At 39.9% G+C, this 19,251-nt stretch overlaps 1 protein-coding gene across 11 annotated transcripts in view; it reads left to right on the top strand.

The window, feature by feature from the left end:
* CALD1 (caldesmon 1) overlaps nt 1-19,251 on the top strand; it is a 172,461-nt gene that overhangs the window by 132,578 nt on the left and 20,632 nt on the right. For 6 of the 11 annotated variants that reach the window (XM_074366988.1, XM_074366981.1, XM_074366982.1 and 3 more), the window contains 4 exons: nt 3,777-3,923; nt 7,963-9,049; nt 10,310-10,387; nt 15,383-15,528. In XM_074366988.1, the coding sequence (XP_074223089.1) occupies nt 3,777-3,923; nt 7,963-9,049; nt 10,310-10,387; nt 15,383-15,528 (1,458 nt within the window). The remainder of the gene's footprint in view (nt 1-3,776; nt 3,924-7,962; nt 9,050-10,309; nt 10,388-15,382; nt 15,529-19,251) is intronic. The other 5 variants (XM_074366986.1, XM_074366985.1, XM_074366984.1 and 2 more) reach the window with 2 other exon arrangements.

The raw sequence follows: 19,251 nt of genomic DNA, 5'->3' as shown, positions 1-19,251 counted from the left end.
GTTACTTGTTTTTAAATAAAACTCACTTGATTAGAGCTCTAATAAACATAGTTTAATCTTTCTCAGGTGATTCAGAGGAACTTTGAGTCCTACGCTGCCTCTGAATCATCTGGGAACATCAGTTGTCTTTGCGGCGTACAATACGGTAGACCAGTTAATGCTGGCGTCTGGTGACGTTTCACAGAAACAACAAATGGGTTGTTATGTTTTTATTACAATCCAGTGGGTGGTTAGGTATGATTTTTACTAGTCAGCAGCATTCCAAATACATTTAAATCTGGCGTGTGGAAAATTAGAAATGTTAACATTTTGCCTTTAACTGAAGCATAAAGCAGAGTTGTGTTATCATGTGGACGTATTAAGGATGCTGTGTTCTCATCTGTCTCTTTGGATAAATTCGTCTTATGGTGAAATTAGCACTGACAGGCGTTGCTGGTGTTATGTACCTTTTTGGAAGGCTATTTGTCCTTGTGCATCAAAAGCTTTTAAATGAGCATACGCTTAAACTCAGAAATTCTAGCTTTTGAGAATTTTTTCCTGGGTAAATCATTGAACAAGTGGTAAAAGTATATCTATAATGATGTCCTTTGCAGTATTGTTTATAAGAATATAAAGTTGGAAAAATCTTACCTGCCCATCAGTAGAAAACTGAGTAAATAGATAATAGTCCCTCCATATCATTACTATGTACATCTATTTTATAGAATACCATGTTGCTGTTGAAAGTTATATTTTGCTGATGTGTTAAAATAGGCATGAATAAGGTAAATTTAAAAAACTATTTCTAAAATCATATACAGAACATGATACCATTTTGTTAAAAATCAAAATATCTGTGGATAGGAAAAGGTCTGGTAAAATACATCAGGGATTATTCATTTTCCTATCTGAGTGCTGTAATCAGGGACCTGATTTTTACATTTTGTGATGTCTAGTTTAAGAAAATAAAAAGTGTATGTAACTTTTAGAAACAAAAAAATTTGACAGTTAAGTTCTTCGAATTTGAAAGAAAAATAACCTCTGGTAGTAGTAGGAAGGGTTCATGCTGCGGGACAGACCTGTAAGCTAAGCACCCACTGTCTGCCCTGTACTCTTGGGCTGGTGTAGGGAGGCTCCCATTTGAAGAATTTCCACACATATCAAGTCATTTGGCGTGGACACAATTTCACTTATGAAGTCAACTGATACGTTATTGAGCCAGCAACTGGGTATGTTCGGATTCGAAATACCATGGAACCATTTTGGCTCCTTTTTAGTTTTTAACTTTGAAAACAATTTTAACATGTTTGTTTGTCAATAGCCTCAAAAATCTCTCTCAGGCGACTGTGTATCCCAGGCAAGAGGCTATCCATGGAAAGTCGTTGTAAATTTTAAGCAAGAAGAGTTAGGAGAGAAAGTGGAAACCATCTGGTTGTTCAAGGCCACTCCTCTACTGAGAAATCTAAGATGAAAGAAGATTGAGTGTGACCTGACCTAGACCACTGGCAAATCTAGGTCACGCCAGAGCTAAAAGCAAACAGCGTCCACCGTGAAGCACGTTGTGCAGGTGGGAGGAGGAAGACAGTAACATCTCAAATTGTTCGAGTATGGTGGGAAATTAATGGCTTCAAATGAGACTCCATTTAGGAGAGGGGAGAGTTTTGTTTTTGACATAAGGTGTCCCATATGGAGCTTTTATGTCTCTTACTTGCCTTGGAAAATGAAGGCCTCAAGTAATAACCAAGACCTCATGGCTGATCCAGAGATGTAGAAGAGCAAATTAAGACTTTCTGTTTGATTAACTTGGGAAGCAGTCATTAAGGACGCATTCTCCCTGCTGCGGTTAAAGCTGTCTAGTGAGAAATAAGCAAAAGGAATATTGGGCCAAGAATCTGAAAATTGAAGCCAAACCACTGGGAAGGGCTTTTGACTGTGAACTACAATGTGATTAAATTAGAAAGGAACATTCAAATCATGTCATGTTGTCGCCTCTAAGTCAACAAGTCTAAAATGGAACTCATCTTTCCTCACACACAGCTCCTCCGCTGCCCTTTCCTAATAAAACAAAATACTACACTGTAGAATGCCTTAGCACAACATAGCCATGGTTTCATTTGATTGTTACCCACGGGCAGACAAGGCAGTTTAACTCAGGTTAATCAAAGGGCTGAACACTAGTAAAAGACCAGTTCTAGAAACCTAGAACTGAGTTCTAACCTAGTCGTCCTTTAACTGAATCACACTGCCCTTCTCTCCATATTTGTGGAAATAAGTCAGTCAGTTTTATAGAATTATTAAGTGACATTCTATTTATGTTGGCATTTGAATATTACACACTAGCAGATTTTAGTTAAGTATGAAGTCAGAGTTTCTGAAATAACAAAGAACAAACCGATCAACCCTGAGAATTGTTCACCTTGTTTTTTGTAAGAAACCTAGGTTAAAAAAAGTTCATAGCATTTGCGTTATTGAAGTCAAAAGACAGAAACAGATGAAGTGAAGTAATGGATCTCAACCCCCAAAATACCGAGTTTGTAAATCTAATGGGAACAAACAAACCATCACAGTCATATTAGGTTCATTTCGCTAATAAAAATTATATGATTCTGCTGTTTTGCTTTCTTTCATTTGTAAATTATTTTAGCTTTGTCATTATAGAAGAAAGATAAGCATGAAACGGCTACATATCTGGATTTCTATTTGTGGACATGTAAGTTTCACTGTAATAAAAGCACCTTTACTAGCCAATGTGAAAAGCCATCTGCTGCACAGTGCAGCTCCATTCCAACCCTTGAACCATCAGGCCAGCCAGCACTACTGTGTCTTCTCACCACTCTGTATCTCAGTACACAGTCCTCTTCCAAAGCAACCAGGTTAACCACGTGGGCCATTTCCTCTTGAGTCTGAGCATCTGGATTCCCCAGCAATGAGTCTTCATTTGGGAATAAATATTAGGAGAAACATATCTAACATGGTGAAATTGATTATATAATTTTCCTAAACAGGCCTTTGCTTTAGATGAAACTATGAAAGCTAAATACCATATATGCACGTGGAACACTCTGTGCCTCTTCAGCCTGCCTTAGCCTTTAGGTTTCTGGCTAAATACACGCCTGTGGGCTCCCATGATGTGCCCAGCATGTGGGTGGTGGGACATCAAATTATGGTTTAGAACAAAAGAGGGGGGCAGGGAGGGCGCCGCACTGACTATGAGGTCTCCTGTCACCTTTCTTCAGTGAAAAGGAACTAAAAGGAAAAAATTAAATCTAAGCAAAGAGGATAGCCTGCTCTGGATTTTAATTAGTGATTTGGCTTACTAACGCCAAAGTCCTGGTTTGGTAACTTAACTTGATCTTTTCTGACCCTTGTGACAACATCTCCACAAATAATCCATACAACATGTTAAATCTTTTTAACAAGTGTTTTGATTACTTTCAGTTCAATGCTTTCGATTTCTGCTTCTAAATCTTACGTGCTAGTCATCAGCTAAGTAAAGAAGTCTAAGTATGTTAACCTACAGTCTCCAAAGGCAGCTGCTTTTGTGTAAATTTTTTCAGTTTAAGCTATTGTTTGATCATTGTAAATTATCCTGTGTAGCTATTGGATGAATGCTTTTCAGATACTTAAAAGTTTGAAAACTAGTCAGCTAAACTTAAGGAACAGAACCATCCTTAAGGAACTCTGTAGTTTCGTAAGTAGTCAAGTTCAGGAAAGGACTCAGGGTTGATCCTGCCAAGAAGCTGGTGAAGATGGTGGGCAGTTGGCAGGCTCAAGAGGTTGTCCTTGTGATATTGCAGAATCGCCTACCAGAGGAACGACGATGATGAGGAAGAGGCCGCCCGGGAACGGCGCCGCCGCGCCCGCCAGGAAAGACTGCGGCAGAAGCAAGAGGAAGAATCCTTGGGGCAGATGACTGACCAGGTGGAGGTCAATACCCAGAACAGGTACTGTCCTCTTTGGAAGGGAGAATTTCTCAGTTGCTTCTTAGCCTGTCTGATAAGAGGAGCGGGTTGGGCAAAGCATTCCCTTCTCAGCCCAACTCAACTCTTTTGCAGTCTTTCTAGCTTGCTTGATTCTTTTGTGACCATTTTAGGCAACTAACCAGATTGGACAGTCAATGTGACTTAGACATTAGGACACCAAAACTCCTTTCTCTCCCCCATCCCATCCCCTAAACACACCTATTTTATTTTCTTTTGTAATCTAGTAATTTTTAATTTGCTAAAATTATGGGTATATCATTAAATAAGGAAAACTACTTACATTCATTCTTTAAGACAGTATCTGTTTTGAACTGAAGATGTATTAGTTTAATACTCCGCTGTGCCTACCAGTAGCGGCTAATGCTTGAATTTTAAAGTAGGCATGAATTGCAAATGTCTTATTTTTTCCTGATATGCAGCCTAAATCAATATTCTCTGATCACTACAATATTCAGCAAGTTGCAGAATCCTGTTTAATGTAATTATTCAAACAAGCTTATGAATTCACAACTACATTTTTTCCTATACAGGCCCTAGCAGACATTAGGAAAGTTGAGAACACTTAATAGGTTCAACTTCTTCAAAAAGGCTTTTACAAGTTCACACATACAAGGTCCTATAGTGTATTATGTTAACAGTTAGTATATGTCATTTACATGCCCCAAGGTGTAGAAAAGATGAGGCTATTTGAAGGTGAAAGGGAGAAAAAAATTAATTTTATTTTAAAACTGTGGGCTGGTTAAATATAATGAAATCACAATATAAGATGTTTTGTGTGAGTTTGGTTTTAGTTTGTTTTATTTTCTGTTGTTGGGAGGGCATTGTATTTGATAGTCCCCTTAATTCAATCTATGTAGAAAATTCTGAAGGGAAAGAGTTCTGGCCTCTTTAACCTGAATTTAAGTGGAGATACAGAGGGTTTCTGAAAGCATCATGAAAATTCTGGCAGGCAGGATGATTCCGTCCAGAAGCTTACTGGTTAGGTGGAGAAACAGACCGTGTCCCTCGGTAAGGAGCTTCTCATTAGGGAGGAAGTATAGCAAAGAGGTTGCAGGTGTGTTCTCTGGGGTTCACTCCCTGCCTTTGAATCCCAACTTGACCCTTCACTAACTGTGTTTCTTCAGTTAAATGGAAATAAAAGTCATACCTTTTTCTTATGAATGTTAAATTTAGCTAAGATGCTAATATATGTAAAATGCACAGTGTTTGCACAGAGTAATTTTGGCGATTATTAGGAAGATGATATCAGTCTTACAGAGCAGGACTCCATTGTCTTCACTGCCTTTTCTATTTCTGAGCTGAGGGGGATGAGAAACAGAGTTTAAAAAATGACGTTTTAAGGCCTTTCATGAATCCGTTATTAGGGAGTGATCAACAATGCCTTAAAAAATTACTAGTGGCCTGTAGTTTTCTTGCTTTTAAGATCTTGCGTCTACTTGTGTTTCTCTTCTTCTTTTTTTTTTTTTTTTTTTACATTTTACTCTTATTATTTCATGATGTTGACTGAGTACAAAATTCTTTTTCAGCAGAACATATTCAGATCTGGGAACCCGTGATTTACCTCTGACATATTAGTTAGCCACAAGAAGAGTAAGCTTTCTCCTAGGGGCTAAACAACTGTAACTGGTGCTTGACCTCCCCTGATGCTTGCTGTCATGATTTATAAACAGGCAAAAAAAGGTTCAGTAGAGTCCATTTGTTCTTAACTCAAGGGTCCTTTAAGCTGGCTAGCATTTTGGAATTTGGGGTACCTCTTAAAAATTATCTGAATTCAGTTGATCCCAATGCCTTATGTATAGACTTTTCCTCTTAAATTCTAAACTATTTGCATTTTCAGAGAAATTTAATCCTTATGTGTCTAATTCATGGAGGACAGTGTCTTAACAGCAACAGCTAAGGCCAAGAAAGTTTAAATTCTAACCTTCACTCAGCCATTTCTTGTTGTTAAATGTGAAATATGTTTTTCCAAAATTAAGTGAACTTGAACTTCAAAAGGGCCAAGTTTGGTATGAAGCATGAAATTTGATGGAGTTTCTAAACATTGCAAGACATATTCTTCCAACTCTGGTCACAGTCCTGGTATCACATGACTGATTGTTTCCTGCCATTGAAGACCAACACTCCTGGCTTGGGCAGTGTCCAGTATCCCGCAATAGAGAGTGCGGTGATGGACATGCTACAATTTGGTTTTTAGAGGTTTTCTTTTCTTTTTTTCTAAACATCAAATTTAACTTTTCTTCGTCTACTCTAGAAAAGAGGGCAAGAGACCCTTTATGCATTGAAATCTTGATAAAGAATGTAGATGGTATATATATATTAATTAGGGCAATACCAATTGCTTTAACAGTGGGTCCCCAATTTTAGTAATTTGATGCAATAACACATAGCAGTCCAGTGTGGGTATTTCTGACTGGTAGAACTATGTTCTTTTTTTTTTTTTTTAACATTTTTTATTGATTTATAATCATTTTACAATGTTGTGTCAAATTCCAGTGTAGAGCACAATTTTTCAGTTATGTATGAACATATATATATTCATTGTCACATTTTTTTCTCTGTGAGCTACCATAAGATCTTATGTATGTTTCTCTGTGCTATACAGTATAATCTTGTTTATCTGTTCTACAATTTTGAAATCCCATCTATCCCTTCCCACCCTCCGCCTCCTTGGCAACCACAAGTTTGTATTCTATGTCTATGAGTCTATTTCTGTTTTGTATTTATGGTTTTTTTTGTTTTTGTCTTTGTTTATGTTTTTTTTTAGATTCCACATATGAGCGATCTCATATGGTATTTTTCTTTCTCTTTCTGTCTCACTTCACTTAGAGTGACATTCTCTAGGAGCATCCATGTTGCTGCAAATGGCATTATGTTGTCAGTTTTTATGGCTGAGTAGTATTCAGAACTATCTTCTTTACTCTTGTGACTGTTAACTCCTTGGGCTTTGGAGTTTTTTTTTTTTTTGGAGCAGACAGAGATAGAAAGGGAAGAGAATTTAATAATAAAAATAAAGCAATTTTAAAATAAAATAAAAAGCAGAAGTACCTCTGCTGATTACTTGTCTTCATCTGGACATCTCACTTCTGCTCACATTTCATTGGAATTACTGATCAAGTGTCCCTACTTTGGTGCAAGGAAGAGGGGAGGGTAGGAAATCCAATCCTTGACTGGCAGTCACTTCCCTGTGACTGTGGAAGGAGGAGCATGAGTCGTGGTGACAGTTAGGTGTCTCCACCATGGGGGTCATCAGCGTGAGTAGAGCATCTCCACCCTGGAACATACACTCCCTTCCTCTCAACGTCCTCTGTGTTCTAGCAATCCAGATCAAGAATTCCAGATGACTTGGCGACATGTCAGAACACTATATGATACAAGAGGAATTCACTCATTTTTTTCAGTTCAGTCCTTATCTTAGTTTGAGTTCCCTGAGAATCAGATTCTGAAACAAGGATCTGAGCATGAATAGTTTGCCTGTAAAGTGATCCCAGGAAAAATTGGTAGCAGTGTGGGCAAGTGAGACAGGGAAGGGAAGACAACCAGATCAAGGTTTCATGACCAAGCAAGTTACCACTGTGGGTATCTGGAGCTTAACTCCACTGGGGAACCCAAGATCCCGTGTGGGACTGGCACCTCAGAATACTCTGACTCCCAAGGTGAGGAGAGCTGAGGTATTTATACACTAATACTCATTAATTTTTGCTTGGGGCAAAATGCCCAGGGGACATTAATACTCAAAGCATTTCTGGTATATAGAGTAGGCTCCTGCATGGCCAGAGAAAGACCATGGGCAAAGATTTGCATATGCTGTTGAAAGCCAGGCAGGCATGTCTAATATGGTAACCTCCAAGGGGACACGTACTAATACGGTAACCTCCAAGGGGAAATATGTAGGAATCTGTACATATGCATATCTCTGCTCTAGTTCCAGTGTGGCACAGTACCTGAATCCAGCTGACTGACTAATCAGCAAGCTGTCTTTGGTGTTGTTTCTGTTGTTCAGTGTGCCCGACGAGGAGGTCAAGACAGCCACCACAAACACTCAGGTGGAGGGTGACGAGGAGGCTGCACTCCTGGAGCGCCTGGCCCGGCGGGAGGAAAGACGCCAAAAACGCCTTCAGGAAGCACTAGAGCGGCAGAAGGAGTTTGACCCAACAGTAACAGATGCAAGTTTGTCGCTGCCAAGCAGAAGAATGCAAAACAACATGGCAGAAAATGAATCGGCAGAGAAGGAAGAAAAAAGTGAAAGTCGCCAAGAAAGATATGAGATTGAGGAAACTGAAATAGTCACCAAGTCCCACCAGAAGAATGACTGGGGGAATGCCGAAGAGAAAAAGAAAGAAGAGAAAGAAAAGGAGGAAGAGGAAGAAGAGAAGCCAAAGCCAGTGAGCAGTGAAGAAACTCAGGTAGAGGTGGTGGTAAAAGAGAAAACAGCAGAATCCCAAGAGGAGACAGTAGTGCCACTGAAAAATGGGCAGATGAGTGCAGAGGAGCCTAAGGTGGAGGAGGAGAGGGGGGAAGCCTCAGATGAGATTGCCCATAATGAGAAGATGGAAGAGGAAGCAAGGGAAAGGGCTGAGGCAGAGAGGGCCAGGTTGGAAGCAGAAGAAAGAGAAAAAATCAAAGCTGAGCAAGACCAAAAAATAGCAGAGGAGAAGGCAAGGGTAGAAGCAGAAGAAAAGGCAGCTGCACAAGAGAGAGAGAGACAGGAGGCCGAGGAGAGGGAGAGGATTAAGGAGGAAGAGAGGAGGGCAGCAGAGGAGAGGGAGAGGATTAAGGAGGAAGAGAAGAGGGCAGCAGAGGAGAGGGAGAGGATTAAGGAGGAAGAGAGGAGGGCAGCTGAGGAGAGGGAGAGGATTAAGGAGGAAGAGAGGAGGGCAGCTGAGGAGAGGCAGAGGGCCAAGGCAGAGGCAGAAGAGAGAGCTAAGATAGAAGAGCAGAAACTGAAGAAGCAGCTGGAAGAGAAAAAAAAGGAAATGCAAGAGAAAAAGGTAAAAGAGGAAAAGGTAGGACAGAAAATAGAAGGGAAAGGGGTAAATGAGAAGAAGGTACAAGAAGACAAACCTCAGACAGCTGTTCAAAAGAAACAGGTACAGTAAACATTTTGCACCAAGTGTGTGATGCCTGTGACAAGAAATGTAATGCGCATCAAATTTGGGGCTGAGGCCACATTCTTCCAGCCCCACATGCTTGATCGTTTGGCCAGCTATTCATTTTTCAGGTCATAGCAATATGCAAGCATGCAGCAATCGATCGATGGCTAATACTCAGTCCATCCAATTTACTGGGACAATCAGAGAGAAGTGAATTGCTCTGTGCTTGGTTGTTATGAATACCAAAAAAATGAATTAACCCAAAGATGATAAGTGTGGTGGTGCTGTGTTAGACTTCTGATTCTGCACCTGCATCTCAGCTCGTTGCTTCTAACAATTTATCTCTATCCACAGGTCTACATGGTGCTCTAGGACCATAACTCCTCACTTTATCCTTCTGTTTGGCATTTAATAAAAGGTGATAAAATTTGGGGTAGGAAACTGACATGAAGAATCATGTTCAGAAATATCATCTTATGAACTCAAAAATAAACCCCTTGAAATGAACTGGTAATGAAGGAAAGGAGCCAATTTGGACCTTTTATAAAAAAATGTCAAAACCCTGATTTGCCATCGTGTAGACCTGGGCTTAATGTAGACTTGCAGAAAGCCATTCATCTGGGGCAGCATCAACTTGTAACTGACCAGAAATTAAGAGCACACATTTTGCTTGTTTTACCATCTGGATGACACAAATAAATTTATGTAGCACAAGAAGGGTGGAAATAGTTGGGGGAGGCAAGAAATATTTATAAGCTAAGAAACATATTTTTTTCTGTCTGCAAGGCTGCATTAAAAGCACTGTACCTAATAACCACCACCACCACCTACTCTGCAAAAAAAAGAAAAAAGAAAAAAGAGACGCTTGTGTCTTCACCTTTCCAGAGAGAACTCTCTGTCACTAAGTCTGCACTGCACTGAAGTTATCTTTCATTCCTGCTTCTTACAAGGGGCTCATGAACACACCATTGAGATGATCAGGAACAACAATGCACCAAACCACACACGAGGTTTGTAAACACGCACCAGAAGCACCACGTCACGCTAGATTTCAGTGAGCACAGTGACAGGCATGTGAGAAAAAGTTCTGGTGGGAGGAGACTATCCCACTTTGCTGTTTAGAACCACTGGCACTGAGATAGCCACATAGAAGTCATTTCACGCCACATGCAAAGTGACCTGAGCACCCTCTCACTCTTATAAGCTAGGAGGGGCTTCTTTTAAATGAGTGACTTTACCATTCTTGAAAATGCAAAGGAAGAAGAAAGGGGGGCTAAAGTGCAAGCTAAAAGAGAAAAGCCCCAGCAAGACAAGCCTGCCTTCAAAAAAGAAGAGGTAAATATTGAGAAAGAACCTAGTCATGAAGCATCAGGGAGCAGTGTTCCGTGACATTTCAGGTCTGATGATCTCAAAATTGTAACCTCTAATCCAGTGTTTTTCAAGCTCGTGATCCACTGAATGGTGAAATCAATTTAGAGCATAACAAAATTAGCTAAATATGTCAATCTGCATTTTTAAAATGAAATAGAATAGAAAATATCAGAGGGCATCGTGGCCAGTATTGTTTTGTGATATAAATGCTCGTTCTTACTATGGGTCACAGTCAAAAAGCTTGAAAAACATTCTTCGGATCAATCTTTCCCACTTTCTACTCTTCCAAGTGCTATTTGTTTTTCTTTGAGCCATCTTACTTTCATTTCAATCATGAAATATTTCCAACTGGCTTTGATTAATGATTTAACTTTTCGAAGGAAAAACACTCCCACACATCTCGGTAGAAAATTTGATGAACTGAAGATGATATTTGGTTTTCAAAAGAAAAGTTTGGCACAGTGTTCTGCATTGCATTTCTGGGGCACACACAGGAGCTGGTGCCAGGGTGTTTGACTGTAGGTAAGTAAACAAGTCAGTGGACCAGAGGCGGCGGCAGAGAGAATGTCATGCTCCAACATAATCAAAATGCCCCATCTGGCCTGACCGTGTTTTAACCATGGTGCTAATGTTAGCTCCAAGCAATCTTAAAAATTATGACAGTATTTATTACGTTCAAAGTACTGGATGTGGTAAAACTAAATCGTCAAAAGTGAGAAGGCTTGAATTACTCTGCCTATGGGACTGAATCATAGCTCTTGAGCTCCGACTCGGATGGACTTGTGCTACAATTCTCTGCCCATTATGGTATAGATTAAGGAACAAAAATCCATATTTAGAAAATAGGTGAGATTAAATAGGGGGACAGTTATTCTCTTAAATGTTTTTTTCCTGAGATTCGTATTTTGAAAAGTAAGAACTCCTAGTTTGTGTTATGTGTATGTTGTTTAAGGTATGTGCTCCTCCCTGTTTCCAGTAGAACTTGTGATGGTTTGGGAGTGAAAACAGAATGTGAGCAGTGCGCAGTTGAAAGCAGGAGAAAGCGTAAAGGCTAATAACTAGAAAACTAAATTTGACTCTAATGAGGCAGCTGAAGAAATCATCGAACGTGTTGGGAAACACTGTTTACATTCTGTAACAGAAGAACACCTACAAATCCATCCCCCCAAAAATCAAAATTACGTTGGAACTAAACTCAAACAGAAATACCCTATATGCGTTCATCTCTAAAGCTAGTGTTTTGTGGGGAATATCTTTAAGTACAGAAGGAAGAGGGCATGAAACCATACTCACTGATTGAGTTTAGGGGCAGGAGGGGAAGCTGAGTAAATGTTTGGGTTCGACTTAATTTAACTCAGTTCACTAAGATGGGGTTTGTTTTTAATGACCGAGGCGTTCTGTGTCCATGCACTATGTCCGCGGGCTGGCAGGGGCTCACCAGCTGTCCTCCAGTCATCCTTTTGCCTCTTTTGGGATGAGGCCCCAGTTCAGCAGTGGCCATGGTATGATGATTTCAGACCTGCTCCTTTTGTAGTTTGCCCTCCAGCACATTCCAGTGTCCCAAAACCTGGCCTCTTTTTGACACAAGGCCAGATTAGCAACTCAAACTAAAAAATTCCTGCTTTAACACCGCATACATAAATTACTGGTTGAATGACTAGATTTTCCCCCTCTTCCAGCTGTTTTTGTAATTGCTTCCTGTGGATAACTTTAAGTCATATTTAACATGATTTAGCCATTTTAAACACCCATCTCATCTCCTTCCATCTACCCCACCGTTTTGTCCCTCTCTCCCCCCGTCCAAAAAAGTCTTTCCTTTCAAGGAACTATGCAGGATAGGTAAACCCAAACGTCAGGTGAGCTGTCTTAGGGAAAACATTTCCAGAAGTCACTCTACTGCCTTACAGAAAACCTCCTTTCTCCCACTTCAGTTTAACTCTTTGTGGCGATGGATTGCAGATAGCCACCACTTAATTTAGCTTTTTCTCTGTAAGTTAAATTTAAGTTAAAAAAAATTAAGTTTTGAAACTTAATTCAGCTTCGTCTCTTCCTTCCCCAATTATAAAATGCCTCCTTTTAGTTCTTCACCCCAGAGCTTTTTTTTTATCCCCCTGGCCTCTAACAGAAAAAGTTTCCAATGAAACTGTTCATAGAATATTGAAACTGCTATTAATATCACATAGGCCAAAGCTTCTCGAACGTTAGTGTGTGTGCAAAGCACCTGGGAATCTTCTGAAATACACGCTCTGACTCAGTGGGTCTGGGGAGAGCCTCAGCTCCCTGGTGAAGTCCATGTTGTCCATGGACCAAACTTTCGGTAGCAAGGACATCCGTGTGATAGACCTTGGACCCGAAAAAGGAACTGAAGCTTCTGAGTCTAACAAAAGTGTGTTAAACTAGTGTGAAAAACTGTAACTTGCACCAATTCTCATTACTATTCTGGAATTAGATGGTGCAAAGCAATGCATTGGCTTTGCAATACACTGAAAGCAGTACACTGAAAGGACTGGCAGCTCAACCACCTTATGAGTGTCTTTCTGGCACAAGGACATGTCACTGAAATTCCCACTCACCCCCACGCACACCCCCAGGTGTTTTTCCATTGAATAGCCCAGATATCTGTAGTTTTATCCTAATGATCACATTTGACCAGAGCCTTTCGTATGAGTGTTACCTGCTGATGTTATCTGTATAGGAAACCCTTCAGCTCTTTCAGGAGGCATAGCCCCATAGTAATCCATCAGCACAGATTTTCTTCACGGTAACATTTAGACCTAGAGGATCTAATGCTTTCCCCAGTGGGCTCAGAACCCATGACCTTGGGTTGAATCTGCTATAGAATCCAACCCACTATAAGCCTTAAAATAAAATTGAAAGGTGTTACGGAATTACTTATTCATTTCCCAGGAAGAGAAATAATTTGCAGTCAGAATCCAATTTTCATCATTTCATTTGGAATTTTTCTCAGAAAGTCTTCCAAAGAGAATATAAGTGTACCATCCACCACAACCTTTGCCAATAAAGGCAGAGCCTGAAAACAGGGAGAATTTTTCTTCTGTCAGACGTGTATTTTACAAATCTATTTTACACACATTTTTGGTCAGTAAATCAGATAATGCATTTTGGGAGACTGGAAATACCTCTGACTCCAAAATAGGGAAAATGAGTTAAAGGGAATTGCTCTTTGTATATATAGTGCTCCACAAACTAAGATTTGACTCACAATTTGTTTCACAGTCTCCCTGGAATGGGACCCCCTCACCCTTAAATTTGTATCCTCAGATACTTCTTAAACTCCAGTCCATGGTTTCTGGGGCTGTACCCAACAATGGTGGGTTAAAACAAGAAGAGACCTTGCTTGCTCCTGCCTGCCCCGGACAGCCTCCAAGGAGCCACACTAAAGCCGTAGGACAGGACAGGAGTTTCCTTTTCTTCTCTGTAGCTTCTCAGGACAAATCAGGAGCCAAGAGGGAAACAATCAGGTGAAGGATTAGGAAGGGATCATTTAGTCCAACCCTCTCTTTTTATGTACATGGAGCCAACACTCCAGAGAAGCGAGGTGACTTAAAGTAACACAGCTAGTTTGTTGACAGCATTGGAACCAAAATTCGGACTTCCTGACTTTCAGACAAAGCTCTCAGAGAGAATGGCAAAATAACAGCCCCCTCTTCAGCATGTCTAAGGGTTGTCCTAAACATATGACCCTTGGAGAAAGATTCAAGTCTTAACTAATAAGGGTAACATGGTAGTGAATTGTCCCTCCATAGTAATTTAATCTAATAACACTCGAGGAAGGCAGTCAGGCAGAGGACTACCAAAAGCTCATCTGTAAAGAGCAAAAAAATGTACTCTGCTTAGTAAAACATGCACCTTGGGGGCAGTGGTATCAGAAATATAGTAGCTGCAAAGAGGTAGTGGTCAGATAAGGGGAGACCATCCTGGGCGGCACCGGCGCCCTGAGTTCTCAGCCCTGCTCCTCCTCAGATTTCTTTAGAATGCTAGCGCCTTGTCACTGTCTGTCTTGAAAAGAGCAATGATGAGCCTCACCTGTTTTCACACTCATTTTTTAAGAATGGATGAGATGGTAAGGTAATTTGAATTCCTTTACCCTCCCAAAAAGCTATGTAAATTCCATTTACTTTGAAATAATGTCTCACTATGAGGAACTTGTAACACAAAACCCACAAAAAAATTAAAGCTAACACCTGGTCTCTGTGTATCACCCTCCTCTGTTGCCCATGACAATCACAAAACCACTTCCAGAGACTAAATTATTACCTTCAAGGGAAGTCAGCTTCTTCATTTCCTGTTCCACTCTATCTTTAATGGTTTAGATGACTACAAACATGGCCCCGCAGGTCTCTGAGTCATCCCCCTAAAGGTAGGGTTATTATATCTTCTATCTTGGGGAACCTAGTTATTCATTTGTTTAAAATGCTAGGGTGGTCTTCTGACATTTGCCAAAATCGGTTTGACAGATCTGGCTAACTCCGTAAGTTTCTTCTTTCATCCTCAACATGTCTGTGTCCTTCTCAAAGAAGCACCCTTCCTCCAAGAAGTCTGTCCAAGCAACCTGGCCATTCTCCCATCAAGGCCACACTAATAATGTCTCTTCCTAGTGGGAACTGAAAACAACCACTCTTGTGTGGGGTTCCCAGAACATAATAGTTTCCAAATGGTAACACTGCCACTACTTTTGAAAATAAAACCTCAGTGAAATCAGGGATGATCTTGACCTCCTAAAATTGTGGTCAAGGACTTTGCTCAGAGCCTGGAGGACCATAGCTCACGCTCTAAGAATTTCCTCTGATTCCAGCTCTCCCACATCATTCTCTGGTGGTTTGTTTTACTTCTGAGTTTTCTGGCTTCCTAACAATGTTGGGTTTTATTTGGTGATACCAACCAAACCTAATAAGATTTTTATCCTTATGTTTCTTCCTGATATGTACCATCGGTTAGATCAAAGATGAGAAGACTAAAAAGGACAAAGAGCGCAAAGAAGAAGTTAAGAGCTTCTTGGATGGAAAGAAGGGATTTACAGAAGTGAAGTCGCAGAACGGAGAATTCATGACCCACAAACTTAAACACACTGAGAATACTTTCAGGTAAGAAGGAGTGACTAGTTAACAGTGACTGTGTTCACATGTGAAAAAAAAAAAATCAGTCTCCCTACCCTGTGCCTCCAGACAGAAGCGTGCTAACAGGCAACATACTTTTGTTGTGAGGTCATTGGCCATTGTCTTAGAGATACTCAGTCAGCAGGTCAGGCTATCAGTCACTAACAGGAGACCAGCAGGCATTACTCAGACAAGGTTTGATCTGCCTTTCCCATTCTTTGTCAGGTCAGATCATGCTTGGCATCCATGATTTTGTTCACTCACCTAATATATTCATGTAAGATCAGTTTATTAGAAAACATCATGACTGGAGTTAATACCATTGATTCATTCTCTGTATGGTCCAGCCAACTTTGTAAGAGAACTTTCTCAGTACCACTTTCAAGAATGTATTTTCTAAAGGCTATAAATAAATTGTTGCATAAAACTAAGATTGCCCTGTGACCAAATACTTTGGAAACATTAGGTTAAACTAAATTAATCAGCTCTCTTTACCAAAGGACTTTGCGAACACTTGACGTTAATTGCCATTGGGAATCTCTAAGAGGAAGGAAGAAAGCACGCCACTACTGCTCCAGTTTGGAAAACCCTCTTGCATAACTTCAGCTTCCCCTCCTAATCCCACCACTCCCCAGTCATGGTGAATATCTGGGTGATTGATTTTAGAACAGACAAGTACATGCAGATAAATCCTCACTTCTAGATACCGGGAGCCCCCATCAACTTCACAGAAGGACTCAAGTTGCAGAAACCTGCCGTGGACACCGGCTACATTACTCTCTGTGCCCCATTCCTACACGCACACTCCCTCCAACTGCTGGTGCCAAATTCCAACCTCTGTTATGTCACTGGCTTCTGTGCCAGATGTTCTGGAAAAGGTCCTTGTAACGTGGATTCCCATGGGGTTGTTCTTTGGCAACAGCCTTGCCTTTAGACCTTGTTTTTCTGAACATTTCAAGTAAGAAAGTTCCAAGCAGGTATTCTGTAGAAGTCAGACCGCTCCTTACCCCAAAGCATCTGTAATATGAGGAGCAAGCAGAACTACTAGGGATGGACCTTGCCAGCTGCTCCAAGGTGCTAAGATGTTAAGTAAATATGGTTGTACCCAAACAATTTTCTACACAAAAATTTGAGCAGAAACCTAGTTACATTTATCCAAAAGAGAGCCTAAGGCACATGGAGGAAAAGATGTGACTACAAAGCCTCAATAAAGTCTGAAGGAGTGAGAAGGATAGAAAATGTTACGTGGGATTGGCAGGAAAGCAGATGTGGAAATTAAGTTTATCAGGACTTCATAGAAAGTCTAGAAATCCAGTTGATTCAGGCTGGTGAGCTGAGTCCAGAGCTTGCTGAAGTGCAAGTAGTTTAATGTTTTAAAGCCCCCAAAAAGTGTCAGGTTCATGAAAAGTGTTCAGTGAATAATACCTAATAATATTATTGTTTTATTACTTGATAGCTTTAAATGTGTTGTGGGTACAATTTTGTTAAGAGAAATAATGTTTAAAAAAATTCATCAGTAGAAAAAAGTTCGGTTAACAATTAGCAAAATTGCCAACCAGCTTCATTCAAAGCTCAGATTAATAATTAACATGTCCATTGTTTGGAAATCCAGAGAACTGGGTATTTCAAAGAGATAAGTCACAAGGGATAGCAAAAGATTGAGCGCTGGGAACCTATAACTGGGACTCTTGCTTTAATTTTTCTATGTTTGGGCAGAAAAAAATGAAAGAAACAAGCTGCCACCATATTACTAATTTTTGTTTAGCTGCCAACATACTTTACAGTTTCAGTTAGAAGTTGATGCCGATGGAAGCAGAGATGCCTGGTTTTGCTCCTTGTAGTTATGAAGTGAGGAGCTGGGAAGGAAGTAAGAGCCTCTATTCAGATTAGGTTAGTGCCTGCAGCCCACTGAAAACAAGCTGTGTTCATGGTGAAAGGTCTGATGTTCATCTTAACTTTCACCTACCAAAGCCAAGGACAGAGGAGAGAACCTTCTGGAAGAAATTCCCATATTAGTGGCACCTAAAGCTGAGGGCATGCCTGCACATCTGAGCAGAAGTGATGTGGACGGAACTCTTGTTCTTGTTTTGAGCATAGCCCCTTTTGTTTGATTTAATTACTGCTCCTTTTGATGGGCCTGATTTTTTTTTTTATAGCTGGGTTGTTTTCTCTAAAACATAACATGAAAATCTCAAGTCAAGGAGGAAGTTTACAGAGATTAGCAGATTATACCAAGGGTTTTATAGAAAGTACAAAATGAGGCTTTGTTTTGCTTACTGTTTAATTTTTTAATGTGGGAATTGAGGGTTGGTTTTTTTTCTGATTATAGGGGGAAAATGTACTCAATAAAAACATTCAGAAAATAAGTATTATATAAAAAGTATAAAAGTATAAAAATAAGCATCCGTCACCCACAGATAACCACCAGTAACATTTTTTCCAGCTATTCTCTATGTATATACATTCAAAATAGACATGCACATATACATATAGTATGTGTATGTGTGAGTATGATTATAAATCTCTATCGTAAAGTGATTCTTGCATTGTGCATAACAATGAATCTTAGGTAGCCTTCCATACCAGTGAATGTAACCCTACAGCTGATGTTAGAGTGTTGTGCTGGGTGGATAGATCATGATTTATTTAACCAGTCCCTAATGATGGACATTTGAATAATGCCCCAAATAAAGACTGAGCGACACCTAGTGGAAACCAGTCCAACTAAACATTAACATGATGAACACAAAGAGAGAGCAAACTCTCTGAAGTTGAGAAGACCTCAAATTACCTGAGAGGGGAGACTTCCTTTCCAGAGTCACAGGCCTGCAAGCCCTTAAGACCCTGAAAGAACAGCACCAAATTTTAAGGGACTCTCTAAGCTTGATTGAGTTAAAAATAAAAGAGCTCATCTTTAGCCATCAAGAACCTAGAATAATATTTTTTAACTTTTTAACCTCGACTCCTAGTAAGAAATCAATTTTCACATTCTAAGCCAGTACCCATCTACGTATATGTTTATAACTGAAACACTCACGTCAAGAAATGGTCATTACCCTTGTTCTGTGCAATGCCCTCTGGTGTTTTCTAGTTCATTTTTATATGCTAATGACAGTCCACTGAATTGATTTTCCAATCTGCAGCTTGAAAGTATTGTCCTAAAGGACATAGTTTATTCAGAACTACTTCGTTATTTAAAAAGCATGAGATGTACATGTAAGATCAGTGTTGGTAATTGTGTAACCTTGAACTCATTTTCCGTTTTATTCTTCCTCTTGCTCCATAGCTAGAAACACTGTGCCATTCTCTTCATGGAATAAGTGATCCTAGACCGCAGTAATGCATCTGTTACAAGAGTCAGAAATGGGTTACCTAAATTCCTATTCAGTTTAGAATGCTCTTACTACTTGCTAATGAGTATTTAAATAAGATTTCTTCTTTTTTGTGTGGCTGCATATATTCCATTGTATGTATAGATGACATTTTCTTTATATATTCATGCATCAATGGACACTTGGGTTGTTTCCATATCTTGGTTATTATAAATAATCTGCATGACCATGGGGGTGCATAGATCTTTTTAAGTTAGTGTTTTTATTTTCTTTGGATAAAAACCCAGAAGGGAAACTGCTGGGTCATATGGCAGTTCTATTTTTAATTTTTTGAAGAACCGCCATTCAATTTTCCATAGCGGCTGCACCAGTTTACAAT

The sequence above is a fragment of the Camelus bactrianus genome, chromosome 7 (genome assembly GCF_048773025.1).
Source record: "Camelus bactrianus isolate YW-2024 breed Bactrian camel chromosome 7, ASM4877302v1, whole genome shotgun sequence".
Lineage (NCBI taxonomy): Eukaryota > Metazoa > Chordata > Mammalia > Artiodactyla > Camelidae > Camelus > Camelus bactrianus.
Note: the sequence above shows the minus strand (reverse complement) of the source record. Positions and strands in the feature narration are given on the sequence as shown.